Below are 16,157 nucleotides of genomic sequence, written 5' to 3'. Positions count from 1 at the left end.
AACAACGGAAGGAGGAGCAGGAGGAGGAGGAGGAGGAGGGTGGGGTGGATTATGTTCCAGACACATTAATAAAATATGGTCAGAGGCCAGGTGCACATTGAATCTCTTTAAAAGTGCCTGGGGGCATTTTTGCTCCGTCTCCTCGTGGTAGTGTGCTGTGCATTAGATCTTACCATCTGCCGGTTCCCTTACCCATAATACAGCAGCAGGCACAAACATACATGATGAGCGGAAAAACTGTCACCACACACACACACACACGTCGACACAAAAAAACAAACACTGCTCAAACGTGTAAACACCCACAGTCACACACGAGAAAACACGCTGACACAGTTTGTGTGTGTGTGTGTGTGTGTGTGTGTGTGTGTGTGTGTGTGTGTGTGTGTGTGTGTGTGTGTGTGTGTGTGGCGCGCGCGTCGGGCCACTGACAGAACCACACCCTTGGCCATCAGCGCTTTGCGACGAACCTCATAAATAAACGCTTCGTAGATGTTCAATTAAGGCCCTAATTAAGTGATTCATTAAGACGGACCGTCCGTGACGCTGATAAAGAGTCGTTCCAACGAGACGAAGAAGGGGTGTACTTTTCCGTAATGAGCTCCCCTGGATGTGCTTGTGAAGGTGGCCTCTGTTACCGATGCAGCTGGGATAGATGCTTTCTCAATGATCAGGAGATTGTGGTCTCGCTGCTATGAAGTGGCTGTGTGTTCATCCACAGTAGTATTAGTATGACTAAATACAGAACATGAGCTAATCTCCTAGGAAGGCTCTCAGGGGGATGTCTTTGCTACATGTATTTACACACATCCTGCTTGTATCAAACATACACACAGACACAGGGCCGGCTCTAGCCTTTCGGGGGCCCTAAGCTAAATGTTGTTTCGCGGGCAAAACAGAGAAAAAAAATATCTTAAAATTTTGCCATGGCCCACAGAGAATACTGTATGGTGCAGTTTTAAAGCATGTTTGCTGCAATTCTACACATTTTGCCATAGGGTGGAGGGCCCCCTAGTAGCCGGGGGCCCTAAGCGACCGCTTATGGAGCCGGCACTGCACACACACACGCACGCACGCACACACACACACACACACACACACACACACACACACACACACACACACACACACACACACGCACGCACGCACGCACGCATGCACGCACGCACGCAAGCACATGCACGCAAGCACATGCACACACGCACCCACACACTCACAGACACACACACAGGCCTCTTTCAGTCTGAACTCACAGGAGACCCACTCTCCCCCTGTTAGTGAGCCCCCCTCGAAGGTTCCTACCTGGGCCTCCCTCCAGCCTAATTCCCCCTGACAGTGATGGATGCTTGGGGGTTACTGCACCGCGCTCCCTAATAATAGGAACTTGTTGCATAAGAAAGGAGTCAGGGAGTCGGGGGGCCACTAGTAAAATGCTGTGATTCAGATTAATGGTCCGGCAGGGAGACACATCTTTACTTGGCTGTGCTGTGGCCACGGTAACCATGGCGGTGGGCGCTGCCTCTGGGCACTATTTAACCCTTGTCTGTGATGTTCCCATGCCGCTCCGCGCGCTGCCACGGGCTGAGTGTGCCCGTCATTCTGACCCAAATAAGTCTCAGCGACTCTGGGTTGTGTTATCCAGATAGGTTTCATTGATTCTCTGTATGTTGACTTAGAGCCTCATTTCTCACCGGACTATCAGATTCAGGGGCTTTGTAGCGGGGACACTAACCACGATAACTGGAAGCGCTTTATCAAACCTGGCTCTGTTGTATGTTTCTATGCTCCTTAACGATGGCATTTGCTTAAAGTATCTGCTCTCTATTCCTCTCTCACACGAACACAAACACGCATACATAGAAACAAACCTAAACATACCTTTCTCTTTGAACATCTTTTTCATGTTGATCCCAGCCTCTCTTTCCCCGAGGCCTCCGTCAACAGGGTTCATCACTGGAGGAACAAACACAAGTCAGTGTTCAACACATGTTTATATGCAGATGTGTGCCAGTCTCCTTCTCTGTCTGTTTCTACTGATTATTTATTTACAAACAACTGTCCGGGGAGAGAGAGAGAGAGAGAGAGAGAGAGAGAGAGAGAGAGAGAGACAGGAGGGAGAGACAGGAGGGAGAGAAACACAGAGACTAGAGACATAGAGAGAGACACAGACAGACTCAGAGAGACAGAAACAAAGAGAGAGACACAGACAGACACAGAGAGAGGCAGAGAAAGAAAAAGGTGCTTGGCTCTCACCCAGGCGGTCGGGGGTGTGTTGGTGTGGGGCTGGGGAGCTGGAGGCACTGCTGCTGGGGTGTGAGGAGGGCTGGGAGCCCGGGCGAGGACCTTCCTCCATGGAGGGCGCCGGAGAGGGGCTGTCCTGGACACACTCCTGCCACAGAGACCGAGGGTCAGACTGGTAAAAAGTTAATTCTGCAGAGCCACACACACACACATATAAACACACACACTTAGCTAGCTACAACACCTGTGGCCAACTCAGATCTACTGGCCTCTCATCCCTAAAACTCGTAATGTCAGACAGGAAGATTAAGCCCTTTCCTCTCTGAAATCTATATAGGTAGGGTAAGGCAAACAGGCCGGGGTGAAGGGGATGCTGGGAAAGTAAACAGTGCCAGACGCTGCTCTCTCCCTCTGCCATCTGCGAACCGGGTGGCACTATTTAAATAGAGCAGATCTACGGTATGACGGGGCCCTCTGCCCTCGCCACCTCGCCAAAAACACACCCCTCCTCTCGCTTTGTGTGCAGGACACTAAAAATACACTCCAACATGCATGCCTGCCTGGAGCAGGTCACTAGGGAAAGGGTGCTGTGCCTGTCAGGAGCAGGTCACTAGGGAAAGGGTGCTGTGTCTGTCTGGAGCAGGTCACTAGGGAAAGGGTGCTGTGCCTGTCAGGAGCAGGTCACTAGGGAAAGGGTGCTGTGTCTGTCTGGAGCAGGTCACTAGGGAAAGGGTGCTGTGCCTGTCAGGAGCAGGTCACTAGGGAAAGGGTGCTGTGTCTGTCTGGAGCAGGTCACTAGGGAAAGGGTGCTGTGTCTGTCTGGAGCAGGTCACTAGGGAAAGGGTGCTGTACCTGTCTGGAGCAGGTCACTAGGGAAAGGGTGCTGTACCTGTCTGGAGCAGGTCACTAGGGAAAGGGTGCTGTGTCTGTCTGGAGCAGGTCACTAGGGAAAGGGTGCTGTGCCTGTCAGGAGCAGGTCACTAGGGAAAGGGTGCTGTGTCTGTCTGGAGCAGGTCACTAGGGAAAGGGTGCTGTACCTGTCAGGAGCAGGTCACTAGGGAAAGGGTGCTGTGCCTGTCTGGAGCAGGTCACTAGGGAAAGGGTGCTGTGTCTGTCTGGAGCAGGTCACCAGGGAAAGGGTGCTGTGCCTGTCTGGAGCAGGTCACTAGGGAAAGGGTGCTGTACCTGTCAGGAGCAGGTCACTAGGGAAAGGGTGCTGTGTCTGTCTGGAGCAGGTCACTAGGGAAAGGGTGCTGTGCCTGTCTGGAGCAGGTCACTAGGGAAAGGGTGCTGTGTCTGTCTGGAGCAGGTCACTAGGGAAAGGGTGCTGTGTCTGTCTGGAGCAGGTCACTAGGGAAAGGGTGCTGTGTCTGTCAGGAGCAGGTCACTAGGGAAAGGGTGCTGTGTCTGTCTGGAGCAGGTCACTAGGGAAAGGGTGCTGTGTCTGTCAGGAGCAGGTCACTAGGGAAAGGGTGCTGTGTCTGTCAGGAGCAGGTCACTTGGGAAAGGGTGCTGTGTCTGTCAGGAGCAGGTCACTAGGGAAAGGGTGCTGTGTCTGTCTTGAAGGGTGAGCTAAACAGTATCACCAATTTCAGACAGAAGATGTGGCATATTACCAGTAAAAAATACAAGGCAATGTTTATATGACTCCCTTTCAAACAGCCCCTTATATAACACTTTCTTGCAGGTATACCCCTTTTATACATATCAGTGGGTAACTGGCAAATTGGGAGTTATGGGTTAGTGTTGGTAAACCAGGGTGGGCTGTTGGCATTTCAAATTAGGGAGGAATTAAACAATGGACGTGTTCATGAATTTACCTGCAGAAAAGCAGGGAACCGTTCACACAAACCCCAAACCTGTATTTTGGTCACAGCGTCTGTGAAAACGCAGGAATCATAACTAGGTCTTTAGTAGGCTTTTCATTTGCCATGTTTTCCCCCTTACCCCTTTCAGATGTAGTGAAAAACAGGTAGAAATAATCAGGCATGGTAAATTGGTGGAAACTTTGTCTGTGTACGAAGTATGAATGAGGTATACGTGTGAGTGCCTGACCAAACACAAATACATATTTATGTTGAAAGGAATTCGGGTCAATCGATCAACCTGATGCTTGAATATAACAACAGGAAATGAAAGTATGGATATAGTAAAGGCATTATGGGGAACATAACAGATTTGTGTGTGGTTCTGTGTCTGTCTATCTGTGTGTATCTGTGTGTGTGTGATATATCCCTTGCCTGTTCTGTAAGCCCCTGGCTGTCTCTGACACAAGCCATGAGTCTCAACGATACACACACACACACACACACACACACACACACACACACACACACATTCCCGTAGCAGTCTGCCAACCCCCTGTGTAGGACACGTCTACCCATCCTCTCTGTTCTGGCCTCATGTGGGGAGACGGAAGGAAAGAATCTACTCAGTATAGTCCACCATATCTACAGATCTCTAAATACATCCATGAGGATTGCATACTAATGACATGAAAGCCCTCTGTTTTCTTATGTCGATATTAACATGCTTTCCAACGTGGGATTCTATTCATTACTAGCCTCTAGCGCTGAATCCCACACCTCGTCAACAGTGCTGTTATGGTAGCCACAGCCTAACATCCATTTTAAACGGGGTGAATGTCTCTCACTTTCTGTACATTCGGTTCTCATATCACTAGTGGTGTAGTGAGCAGTGTTGAAATACATTCACAGATGGATGGTGTGAACTGGGAACGTGTGTGTGTGTGTGTGTGTGTGTGTGTGTGTGTGTGTGTGTGTGTGTGTGTGTGTGTGTGTGTGTGTGTGTGTGTGTGTGTGTGTGTGTGTGTGTGTGCGTGCTTGCGTGTGTGCATATGCGTGTGTCTCTTTTGTCTTACCTTGATGACAGACGCTCCTGCTCTGGACAAGGGGCTGTGCATCTGAGCTGCAGCGGCCATGTTTGCGATGGTGTTCAGGTGGTTCATCTGGTTCATTGCCATGGCAACAGAGGCAGGCGGCAGGCTGACGGGCAGCAGGGGGTGGGGCATCATCATGAATGGAAGGTCCAGTCCTGCAGAGAGAGAGAGAAGAGAGAGAGAGAGAGAGAGAGAGAGAGAGAGAGAGAGAGAGAGAGAGAGAGGGAGAGAGAGAGAGAGAGAGAGAGAGAGAGAGAGAGGGAGAGAGAGAGAGAGGGAGAGAGAGAGGGGAGAGAGAGAGAGAGAGAGAGAGCGAGAGGGGGAGAGAGAAAGAGAGAGAAAGGGGAGAGAGAGAGAGAGAGAGCGAAAGAGAGAGAAAGAGAGAGAGAGAAAGAAGGGGGAGAGAGAAATATATATATAGAGAGATGAGAGAGAGAGATGGATGGATGTTTAACCTTTTCCTACACAGCACACTATTACACTTTATTAGATACGTTTGTATCACTTAAACCATAGCACAGACAGACGACCATACAGAGTTGGTGACAGACTGAGGGAGACGTGTGGGGAAAGGGGAAGGAGGGAGGAGGAGTGTGTGCAGGCGTCTGACTCACGGTTGGCCAGTAGGTGGTTCTGCTGCAGAGAGCTGAGGTGGGAGCTGGACAGGCCGTGCTGCCCTGACAGGCCTGCGTGACCGAGGCCGTGGGCAGCACCGGAGGAGGGGGGAGACTGGAGCTTCTCTTTGTCCCAGGAGGACTCGCTGCCACCTGGGGACACATACAGGGGAGACATGCGGAGGGAGGGAGGTGAGCAGGAGGAGGCCACCTACACGACAGCTCAGCAGCACACATCCCAATGGCGTGAGACTAGGGTGGCCTGGGAAAGCACAGCCCTGCCTTGTGAAGACTATGTAAACAGTCTTTATTAAATGACTACTGTATGTCCCTGTGAGATCCACATTCAGGCTGGGTTACAGCTGAGATATGGTACTGTACGACAGAGTAGAGTAGTGTTGGGCGTTATTACAGTGATCACTACAGGCAGGCAGGCCATCCATTAGAACGAGGCAGAACGTGGCACAGGAAATCACCTATTTCCTGTCAAATCCCAGCTCGAGGCCCTTAAAGGGTTAACACGTTCCAGTCAACGCTATTCGCGGCTGAGTGTCTCATATACATAAATAAATCAATAAAACGAAATGTAATGGAAGCCCAGTGGTGAGGAACCATAAAAAAGACTTAAGTAGAGTTACGGAAGGGAGGGGGGGAGGAAGCAAACGCGAGAGGAGTCGAAATCATTGTATAATTCTGGTTAATAAAGCAACTGAAGTCCTCTGAGTGAAATACCAGATGGTGTTTTTGCAACAGATTGCAGTGAGTGATTCTTTTAATAATAATGCGAATTAAATTCTTCCTCTGTAGAATCCCCCTGCTTTTCAGCGGGGACCCATTTGAATGAGAGAAGAAAAAGAGGAAAAAACAAACAGCTAAACTAATGGCTGAGTCCAACACCTGAGGCCCAGAGTCCCTCGCAGGAGTGTGTGTATTTGGGACACTGTGCGCAACGCCTGTGTGAAGAGAGAGCATTGTTTAAAGCCTGCGAGTAAGTTTGAGCACGGGTGTGTTGTTGTCCGCGACCGTGTGTATTCGGATGTATAGTAGGCAGGTGTAAAAAAAAAAAGGGGGATGAAACAAAAGGACAGCGAGAGGGATATGTCTGGGAGGACAGATGAAAACAAGTAGGGCAATAGCTCTAGTTATGAACGGTTTCATCGCGGTACACACTTCGTCTAAGTGCTCTCCGATATTCTTAAGCGGCCCTGGAGAAGTTATAAGACGCCAGTAATCCTGGAAAGGATGAGACCTTTCAAACAAAAGACGAGAGCACTGAAAGACCAAATAAAGGCTTAGCGATGAATGTCTTCAAATCCCCTCCGTTCCAGGCGTTTGGAGAGAATGGGGCCTGAAGGGCACAGAGGAGAGCCAGGTCTCAGGAGAGCCTATCCCTCAGTACAGGTCTACTGGGAGCGGTTCCCCCGGAGCTTCTTCCTCCTAACGCAGCGGCAGCCTCTAACTTTTATTGGAGGTCCAATGACTCAACCGTTTGACCTTGGTGACCGGACCACTTCAGTGGCAATTCGGCTCGGACTTGAAGTTCCCGTCGGTGCAGTATATCACAGGACGGGGGTGCTAAAAAGTCTCCAGCAATGGTGCTGATGGCCCATTTGGGCTGCATCCAAGGGCTCCCCCAGCGTTGGCTAGAGGCGTTATTAGCCAGAGACCCTGCCAACGTGGAGAGAGAGAGAGAGAGAGAGAGAGAGAGAGAGAGAGAGAGAGAGAGAGAGAGAGAGACAGAAAGAGAGGAAGATATAGAGAGAAAGGGGGAGAGAGAAATGCCATTAAGGCAGCGATTCTGCGCCCTGTCCATCCGTCAGTCATGCTTTGAGAATGTGTCCATCAGGGTGCGTCTCCTTAGCCCTCGCTGACAGAGCTGGTTAACAGGATGCTTTAAAAAGCTCAGTGTAATTACACCGCCCCGACACTACACTACACTGGACCTGAGACCCCCCCGCTCTGCCCTCCCCTAGCCCAAAACCTAAGACATGTCTCACACCTCCCTCTGTCGTTCTCTCCAGCTTAGCGTAGGTCTCTCTATCTTTCTGTCGTCTCTCTTTCATTCTCTCTCTCAATTTCTTTCCGTCTCTCCCTCTCGCTCTCCCTTGTCCCGTCTCTCTCTCTCTCTCTCTCTCTCTCTCTCTCTCTTTCTCTCTCGCTCGCTCTCTTTATCTTCATCTGAGCATCTCTCTCTCTATCTTTCCTTCATATCTCTCTCGTGTTCGCTCCATTTCTACCTTTCCATCTCCCCATCTCTCTCCCCCCCTCCCCCCCTCTTCTCCCCCCTCTCTCTCAACCCCCCCCTCTCTCTCTCCATGGGAAATCAATTAAGCCTGGCTGATCCAAGGACATTCAGTTACAGCAACGCGGCAGAGGAAAATTACGGCTCAGCGACACCTTATTCTCAGGGATCAGTAATTATGCCCTGAGGAATAGCGGTGTTTCACTGTGCATGCACTCTCAACTAGATATCCATGTCAAATACGGAAAGTAACCCAACAACAATTCTTTCAATCGTCATGGTCTGTACATACTACAGCACATGTTGTTATTTTATCGGTCTACGCTGGCATATATCCCTTCTGTCAGATATATTTATCTGGGTACTATATGGTTCTAAACATCTATGAAATTGAACTTAGAAACTACAGACAAATGATAAGATATACAGGTGACGGCCAAAAAGATGGAAAACACGAGGAAATGAGGGACACAAAGTATATTGGAAGCAGCTGCTTTCACACAGGTGTGCTTCCTGAGTTAATTAAGCAATTAACATCCCATCATGCTTAGGGTCATGTAGGATTTTTTTTCAGCATGCTATTATTTTGGCTACAATGGCTTGGCCCCATAGGATGAAAGTTCCCCCCCCCATCCACAGGGCAAGAGTGGTCACTAAATGGTTTGACGAGCATGAAAACGATGTGAACCATATGTCATGGCCGTCTCAGTCCCCGGATCTCAACCCAACGGAACACTTATGGGAGATTCTGGTGCGGTGCCTGAGACAGCGTTTTCCACCACAATCAACTAAACACCAAATGTTGGAATTTCTCGTGGAAGAATGGTGTCGCATCCCTCTAATAAAGTTCCAGACGATTGTAGAATCTATGCCAAGGCGCATTGAAGCTGTTCTGGCTCGTAATGGCCCAATGCCCTATTAAGACACTGTATGTTGGCGTTTTCTTTATTTTTGGCAGTACTTTATTAGTCCACACGGCAGGGATCATCAACTAGATTCAGCTGCGGGATGATTTTTTATTGAGCGGATGGTCAGGGGGCTGAAACATGATTGTAAATCATTTGCGGACCTCAAATTGACCGCAAGAAGCCAAACAGATATAATATTCGACTAAAATATAATCATTTCAAACCTTGCTTGCGTTTGTATACGGTCGCCTACACTGAGTGTATAAAAGCATTAGGAATACCTTCCTAACATTGAGTTGCACCTCCTTCGAAGCGATTTCAAACGTGCGCTACCGCTCGATAATTCTATGATTCTTTAACGATTGTCCAGATTGTTATGGAGTTGTCAGTTGGAGTTGGAATCCATTGTAAAAAGAAAAAGTAAAATATTGCTTTTTATGCGTCCCCTGCCAAATCAAAAAAAAATCTGCTCTTGGCAGAGGTTGTGTAAAATGCTACTTTTATCCAAAACTACAGATTTCAGCACCCAAAGAAAAGCTTGCAGACATTTTTACAAGTATTGACTGATAGTGACTTGATGTAGTTGGCGGTACACACTTCTGGGAGCATCACAACTTAACTCCGTAGATAACATTATACACTGAGTGTACAAAACATTAGGAACAACTTCCTAATATTGAGTTGCACCCCCTTTGGCCCTCAGAACAGCCTCAATTCGTCAGGGCATGGACTCTACAAGGTGTCGAAAGCATTCCACAGTGATGCTGGCCCATGTTGACTCTATTGCTTCCCACAGTGTCGAGTTGGCTGTATGTCTTTTGGGTGGTGGCCCATTCTTGATACACACGGGAAACAGTTGAGCGTGAAAAACCCAGCAGCGTTGCAGTTCTTGACACACTCAAACTGGTGCGATTGGCACCTACTACCATACACCGTTCAAAGGCACTTAAATGACCCTCTGAATGGCACGCATACACAATCCATGTCTCAATTGTCTCAAGCCTTAAAAATCATTATTAAACCTGTCTCCTCCACTTCATCTACACTGATTGAAGTGGATTTAACTATTGACCAATAAGGGATCATAGCTTTCACCTGGATTCACCAGGTCAATCTATGTCATGAAAAGAGCAGGTGTTCCTCAAGTTTAGGACAATTTGTGTATATATTTCTACTATTTGTAGCAATACTTTGGAACAGATTTCCAAAATTAAAATCACTTGGAGCTGATTTGCTGGTGTTTTTACAGTATTTTATGTCCAACAAATCCATGTAAAGCTTAATAAAGAGCAGTGATACCAGCCAGAGCAGTGACACCAGCCAGAGCAGTGATACTAGCCAGAGCAGTGATACTAGCCAGAGCAGTGATACTGGTAAGAGCAGTGATACTAGCCAGAGCAGTGATACTAGCCAGAGCAGTGATACTAGCCAGAGCAGTGATACTAGCCAGAGCAGTGATACTAGCCAGAGCAGTGATACTAGCAAGAGCAGTGATACTAGTAAGAGCAGTGATACTAGCAAGAGCAGTGATACTAGTAAGAGCATTAATACTAGTAAGAGCAGTGATACTAGCAAGAGCAGTAATACTAGTAAGAGCAGTGATACTAGCAAGAGCAGTGATACTAGTAAGAGCAGTGATACTAGCCAGAGCAGTGATAATAGTATGAGCAGTGATACCAGCCAGAGCAGTGATACCAGCCAGAGCAGTGATACCAGCCAGAGCAGTGATATTAGCCAGAGCAGTGATACCAGCCAGAGCAGTGATACCAGCCAGAGCAGTGATACTGGTAAGAGCAGTGATACCAGCCAGAGCAGTGATACCAGCCAGAGCAGTGATACTAGCCAGAGCAGTGATACTAGCAAGAGCAGTGATACTAGTAAGAGCAGTAATACTAGTAAGAGCAGTGATACTAGCCAGAGCAGTGATACTAGTAAGAGCAGTGATACTAGCCAGAGCAGTGATACTAGTAAGAGCAGTGATACTAGCCAGAGCAGTGATACCAGCCAGAGCAGTGATACCAGCCAGAGCAGTGATACTAGCAAGAGCAGTGATACTAGTAAGAGCAGTGATACTAGTAAGAGCAGTGATACTAGCAGTGATACTAGCCAGAGCAGTGATACCAGCCAGAGCAGTGATACTAGCCAGAGCAGTGATACTAGTAAGAGCAGTGATACTAGTAAGAGCAGTGATACTAGCAGTGATACTAGCCAGAGCAGTGATACTAGCCAGAACAGTGATAATAGCCAGAGCAGTGATACTAGCAAGAGCAGTGATACTAGCCAGGACAGTGATACCAGCCAGAGCAGTGATACTAGCAAGAGCAGTGATACTAGCCAGAGCAGTGATACTAGCAAGAGCAGTGATACTAGTAAGAGCAGTGATACTAGTAAGAGCAGTGATACTAGCCAGAGCAGTGATACTAGCCAGAGCAGTGATACTAGCCAGAGCAGTGATACTAGGCAGTGACACCAGCCAGAGCAGTGATACTAGTAAGAGCAGTGATACTAGCCAGAGCAGTGATACTAGGCAGTGATACTAGCCAGAGCAGTGATACTAGCCAGAGCAGTGATACTAGCCAGAGCAGTGAAACTAGCCAGAGCAGGGATACTAGCCAGAGCAGTGATACTAGCCAGAGCAGTGAAACTAGCCAGAGCAGTGATAGTAGGCAGTGATACTAGCAAGAGCAGTGATACTAGCCAGAGCAATGATACTAGCCAGAGCAGTGATACTAGCCAGAGCAATGATACTAGCAAGAGCAGTGATACTAGCCAGAGCAGTGATACTAGCCAGAGCAGTGATACTAGCCAGATCAATGATACTAGCAAGAGCAGTGATACTAGGCAGTGATACTAGCCAGAGCAGTGATACTAGCCAGAGCAGTGATACTAGCCTGAGCAGTGATACTAGCAAGAGCAGTGATACTAGCCAGAGCAGTGATACCAGCCAGAGCAGTGGTACTAGCCAGAGCAATGATACCAGCCAGAGCAGTGATACCAGCCAGAGCAATGATACTAGCAAGAGCAGTGATACCAGCCAGAGCAGTGAAACTAGCAAGAGCAGTGATACTAGCAAGAGCAGTGATACTAGCTAGAGCAGTGATACTAGCAAGAGCAGTGATACTAGCAAGAGCAGTGATACTAGCCAGAGCAATGATACTAGCCAGAGCAGTGATACTAGCAGTGATACTAGCCAGAGCAGTGATACTAGCAAGAGCAGTGATACTAGCCAGAGCAGTGATACAAGCGAGAGAAGTGATACTAGGCAGTGATACTAGCCAGAGCAGTGATACTAGCCAGAGCAGTGATACTAGTAAGAGCAGTGACACTACCCAGAGCAGTGATACTAGCCAGAGCAGTGATACTAGCCAGAGCAGTGATACTAGCAGTGATACTAGCCAGAGCAGTGATACCAGCCAGAGCAGTGATACTAGCAAGAGCAGTGATACTAGCAGTGATACTAGCAAGAGCAGTGATACTAGCAAGAGCAGTGATACTAGCAGTGATACTAGCAAGAGCAGTGATACTAGCAAGAGCAGTGATACTAGCAGTGATACTAGCAAGAGCAGTGATACTAGCAGTGATACTAGCAAGAGCAGTGATACAAGCAAGAGCAGTGATACTAGCAGTGATACTAGCAAGAGCAGTGATACTAGCAAGAGCAGTGATACTAGCAGTGATACTTGCAAGGGCAGTGATACTAGCAGTGATACTAGCAAGAGCAGTGATACTAGCAGTGATACTAGCAAGAGCAGTGATACTAGCAAGAGCAGTGATACTAGCAGTGATACTAGCAAGGGCAGTGATACTAGCAGTGATACTAGCAAGGGCAGTGATACTAGCAGTGATACTAGCAAGAGCAGTGATACTAGCAGTGATACTAGCAAGAGCAGTGATACTAGCAGTGATACTAGCAAGAGCAGTGTGCAGGTTTCTTCTTTTCTCTCTCATGTCCAACAATTAAACACATGGGGAACCCTGCCATACAGGATGTACATGTGTGTTCTACTTCCCTCCCAACTCCTCTGATACACACACACACACACACACACACACACACACACACACACACACACACACACACACACACACACACACACACACACACACACACACACACACACACACACACACACATATACAGAAACACACAAAATAGCTGAAAAGGTGCAGAGAGGGGGGGAATTTGGAGGCTTGGCCAGTGCCACTCCAGACCCCCTTTGGTCCAGTGTATTTGACTAGAGCCATTGGCCTGGTTTCAGCTAGGTCTACCATCTGTCCCCTCACCCTCACAGGGCTCCAGTCCTTACCTCCACAGTCTGGACATGCCGTGTGGTTCCTCAGAGACACACACATGGACAGACAGACAGAACAGTGCCGACATTACCCACAACCAACCCATCATCTGGCCTGAAAGGCTGCAGTGCGTTGGTACATTGTAATTCATTATACGTATGTTATGTCTGAGTTCAGTATGCCTTGAGAGGAATTACGTTCAAACCTTCTTTGAGCAGCAGTAATGAGAGGATGCTATTTGTTAGTTGTTGTTATTTGCTCTGGTGATCTAAGGGGACTTGGCGGAGGTCTGTGATGACACATTGTTTGGGCTGGTAATGGGGTTGGGGTTCTTGGGGCCCCCTTCTGAGGTTCTACTGGGTTGACATTTGGAGGTCACTGTGAGTTACGAGCGCGGCTGGGGGACCACGGGCCGGTCCCCTGGATGTGCGTGTCTGTATGTGTAGGAGCCGCAGTGTAAACAGTGAGAGGATCTGTTTATGGGAGACCACCCTCTCCATTAGCACTGCCTTAACATGTTTACTACCCAGCAAACAAAACACATTGCAATCTCTCTCTCGCTCTCTCTCTCTCTCTCTCTCTCTCTCTCTCTCTCTCTCTCTCTCCCTCTCTCACTCTCTCCCTCTCTCACTCACTCTCTTACTCTCTCACACACACACTCTCTCTCTCTCTCTCTCTCCCTCTCTCACTCTCTCCCTCTCTTACACACACTCTCTCTCTCTCTCTCTCTCTCGCTCTCTCTCACGTCTCTCCCTCTCTCACTCTCTCCCTCTCTCACTCACTCTCTTACTCTCTCACACACACACACTCTCTCTCTCGCTCTCCCTCCCTCTCTCCCTCTCTCTCTCACTCTCTTACTCTCTCACACACTCTCTTTCTCTCTCTCTCTCTCTCGCTCTCTCTCACACTCTCTCTCTCACACTCTCTCTCACACTCTCTCTCTCTCCCTCACTCTCACTTTCTCACACTTTCTCTCTCTCTCACTCTCTCTCTCACTCTCTCTCTCACTCTCTCTCTCTCACACTCTCTCTCACACTCTCTCTCACACTCTCTCACTCTTCCATTACCCTTGCTCTTCTGCATGGGAGAGTCTATTGTCTCTTAAAAACCACATTGACTGTAAACTGGTGCGCTTTTTAAAGAGAAAGCTTGACTACAAAGTAGTAGGTTATGTGTTATTGTCAGATGTACAGACAGAGAGCATTATGAAAGAGGATTAAGTTGTTAAATTAAAGATGGCCCTTCCTTTGTGAGTTGCTCTAGATTCTATTAATTGAGGTGATTGAATTTATCGAGTTCCTTCTTAACGCTAATCATATCACTAGCATGCCGACGGAGAGGTCAAACCACTCATTCCGTGAGGACTACATCTCTTCTTCTGTTCCGTTCCTTCAAAGAAACCATTAGTGTTCACCAGGCTGGGAACAGAGAGGACGATCTGTGTTTCACTGGAACACCTTTCATCCAAACATACCGCATAGGAGAGGATAAACACAGACAGAGAGACACACGCGCGCACACTTTGATAAACAGACACGCGCGCGCGCTATCCGGATAACACACTAACAGCTTGTAGCGGGTGCGGGCGGAGGGGCCGGCACGCTGGCACTCTGTTTGTCATATTTCTTGTGGGCCTCGCCATCTGCCGGGGTGGCATTTTCATGGCTGTTTACCCTGACTCCCGCCAAGGAATCATCTGCCACTGCATAATGCCGTCCGCGGGAAAAAAAACGCGGATTAAGTTGGTAATGCAACTGAGACTATTGCTAATTTGCTGTAATTGGGAAGAAATGAAGATAAATGAGGGCGAGGAAGGCAAGGCAATCAGTGCGGCAGGCAGTACAGCTGTGCTTTTGGCCAATCTCCCCCCCTCCGGCCCCCCGCGCTCAACAAGGTACATGCAAATCCACACTAATGACAAATATGCTAGCCCCTCACCCAGCACTATCCCAACACTACCCCAGCACTGCAGCTCTGTGGCACGGCCTTTACTTTTCACCCAGTTTGATTCGTTCTCATCCGAGACTGAGAAGAGCGTCGGCCATAAACAATGTCCTTAGTTTCACTCCTCGAACCAATAAGTAGCCTAATAGGCAGAATAAGAATCTTTCTGCACCATTTCAATTAAATAAATCTAGTGTATTATTGCGACATTTCCTTTAATCAAAAAGAAACAGTTTGAATCAACCCAAATCTGAGACCAGTCGATAGAAAAGCTAGTTCAAGTTGTGGCATTAGTGTTCCGTAACACCTTGCATGTAGCCCTTCCAGTGCAGACCAGTGCCGGTTAACAGCAGTGATTAAGAGGCTGCCGGCTAAGATTGACATTTCTTTCCCTCCCCTCCCTCTAACAGTGACAGTTAGGAGATGATTGGGGGGGTTGTGAGAATGGCAGTGGGTTTTAGGCTCTCTGTGGGGTGCCCGCCGTGCCCCCTGCATCCTCTAGGGTTGTGCCAGGCAGCCCCTGGCATCCCCATTACTCTGCCAGATGTCCCTAAGAGTACACCCCCGGCTCCAACCCAATCCCCAGCTCCCAATAGAGGAGACCCTCATAGGCCTCAGTATAACTGCCACTCATCACCCCCACCATGAATCCGTATCTTTCTGAATATGCTGCAGTTGATGTTTGCGATCGTACCGTTATACTTTATAAATGCATGCGATATCAATGCTAAACACTTGGGAAGTCTTAAAAACCTGCCTTAATCAAAACCTGCCCAGTCTGGCAGGCTGGCAGAAGAACTAATTCAGCCTTGCAAATGGTGCATCTACTGTACAGCAGTAACAGCACTGTACCTAATGCAATTCACTGCAGCTAATCCCTAACAGCCCAGCACAGCCAGTTGGACAGATTTAATGTCTACCAGTGGTAAATCTTATTACTAGCCATGAGTCAGGTGTGAACATGTCTGTGAGAAGAGAAGCAGGGATTGCTGAGAGGAAACAGAGAAATAAGTCTT

At 48.3% G+C, this 16,157-nt stretch overlaps 1 protein-coding gene across 7 annotated transcripts in view; it reads right to left on the bottom strand.

Moving 5' to 3' along the window:
* The window catches only part of dacha (dachshund a), a 129,936-nt gene that overhangs the window by 20,916 nt on the left and 92,863 nt on the right, over positions 1–16,157 (bottom strand). For 4 of the 7 annotated variants that reach the window (XM_014195973.2, XM_014195972.2, XM_014195974.2 and 1 more), the window contains exons 4-7: positions 5,755–5,907; positions 5,123–5,295; positions 2,254–2,413; positions 1,879–1,953 (exon numbers count right to left, since the gene is read on the bottom strand). In XM_014195973.2, coding sequence (XP_014051448.1) covers positions 1,879–1,953; positions 2,254–2,413; positions 5,123–5,295; positions 5,755–5,907 — 561 coding nt within the window. The remainder of the gene's footprint in view (positions 1–1,878; positions 1,954–2,253; positions 2,414–5,122; positions 5,296–5,754; positions 5,908–16,157) is intronic. The other 3 variants (XM_014195976.2, XM_014195977.2, XM_014195978.2) reach the window with 1 other exon arrangement.

The sequence above is a fragment of the Salmo salar genome, chromosome ssa04 (assembly GCF_905237065.1).
Source record: "Salmo salar chromosome ssa04, Ssal_v3.1, whole genome shotgun sequence".
In the NCBI taxonomy this organism is placed as follows: Eukaryota; Metazoa; Chordata; class Actinopteri; order Salmoniformes; family Salmonidae; genus Salmo; species Salmo salar.
Note: the sequence above shows the minus strand (reverse complement) of the source record. Positions and strands in the feature narration are given on the sequence as shown.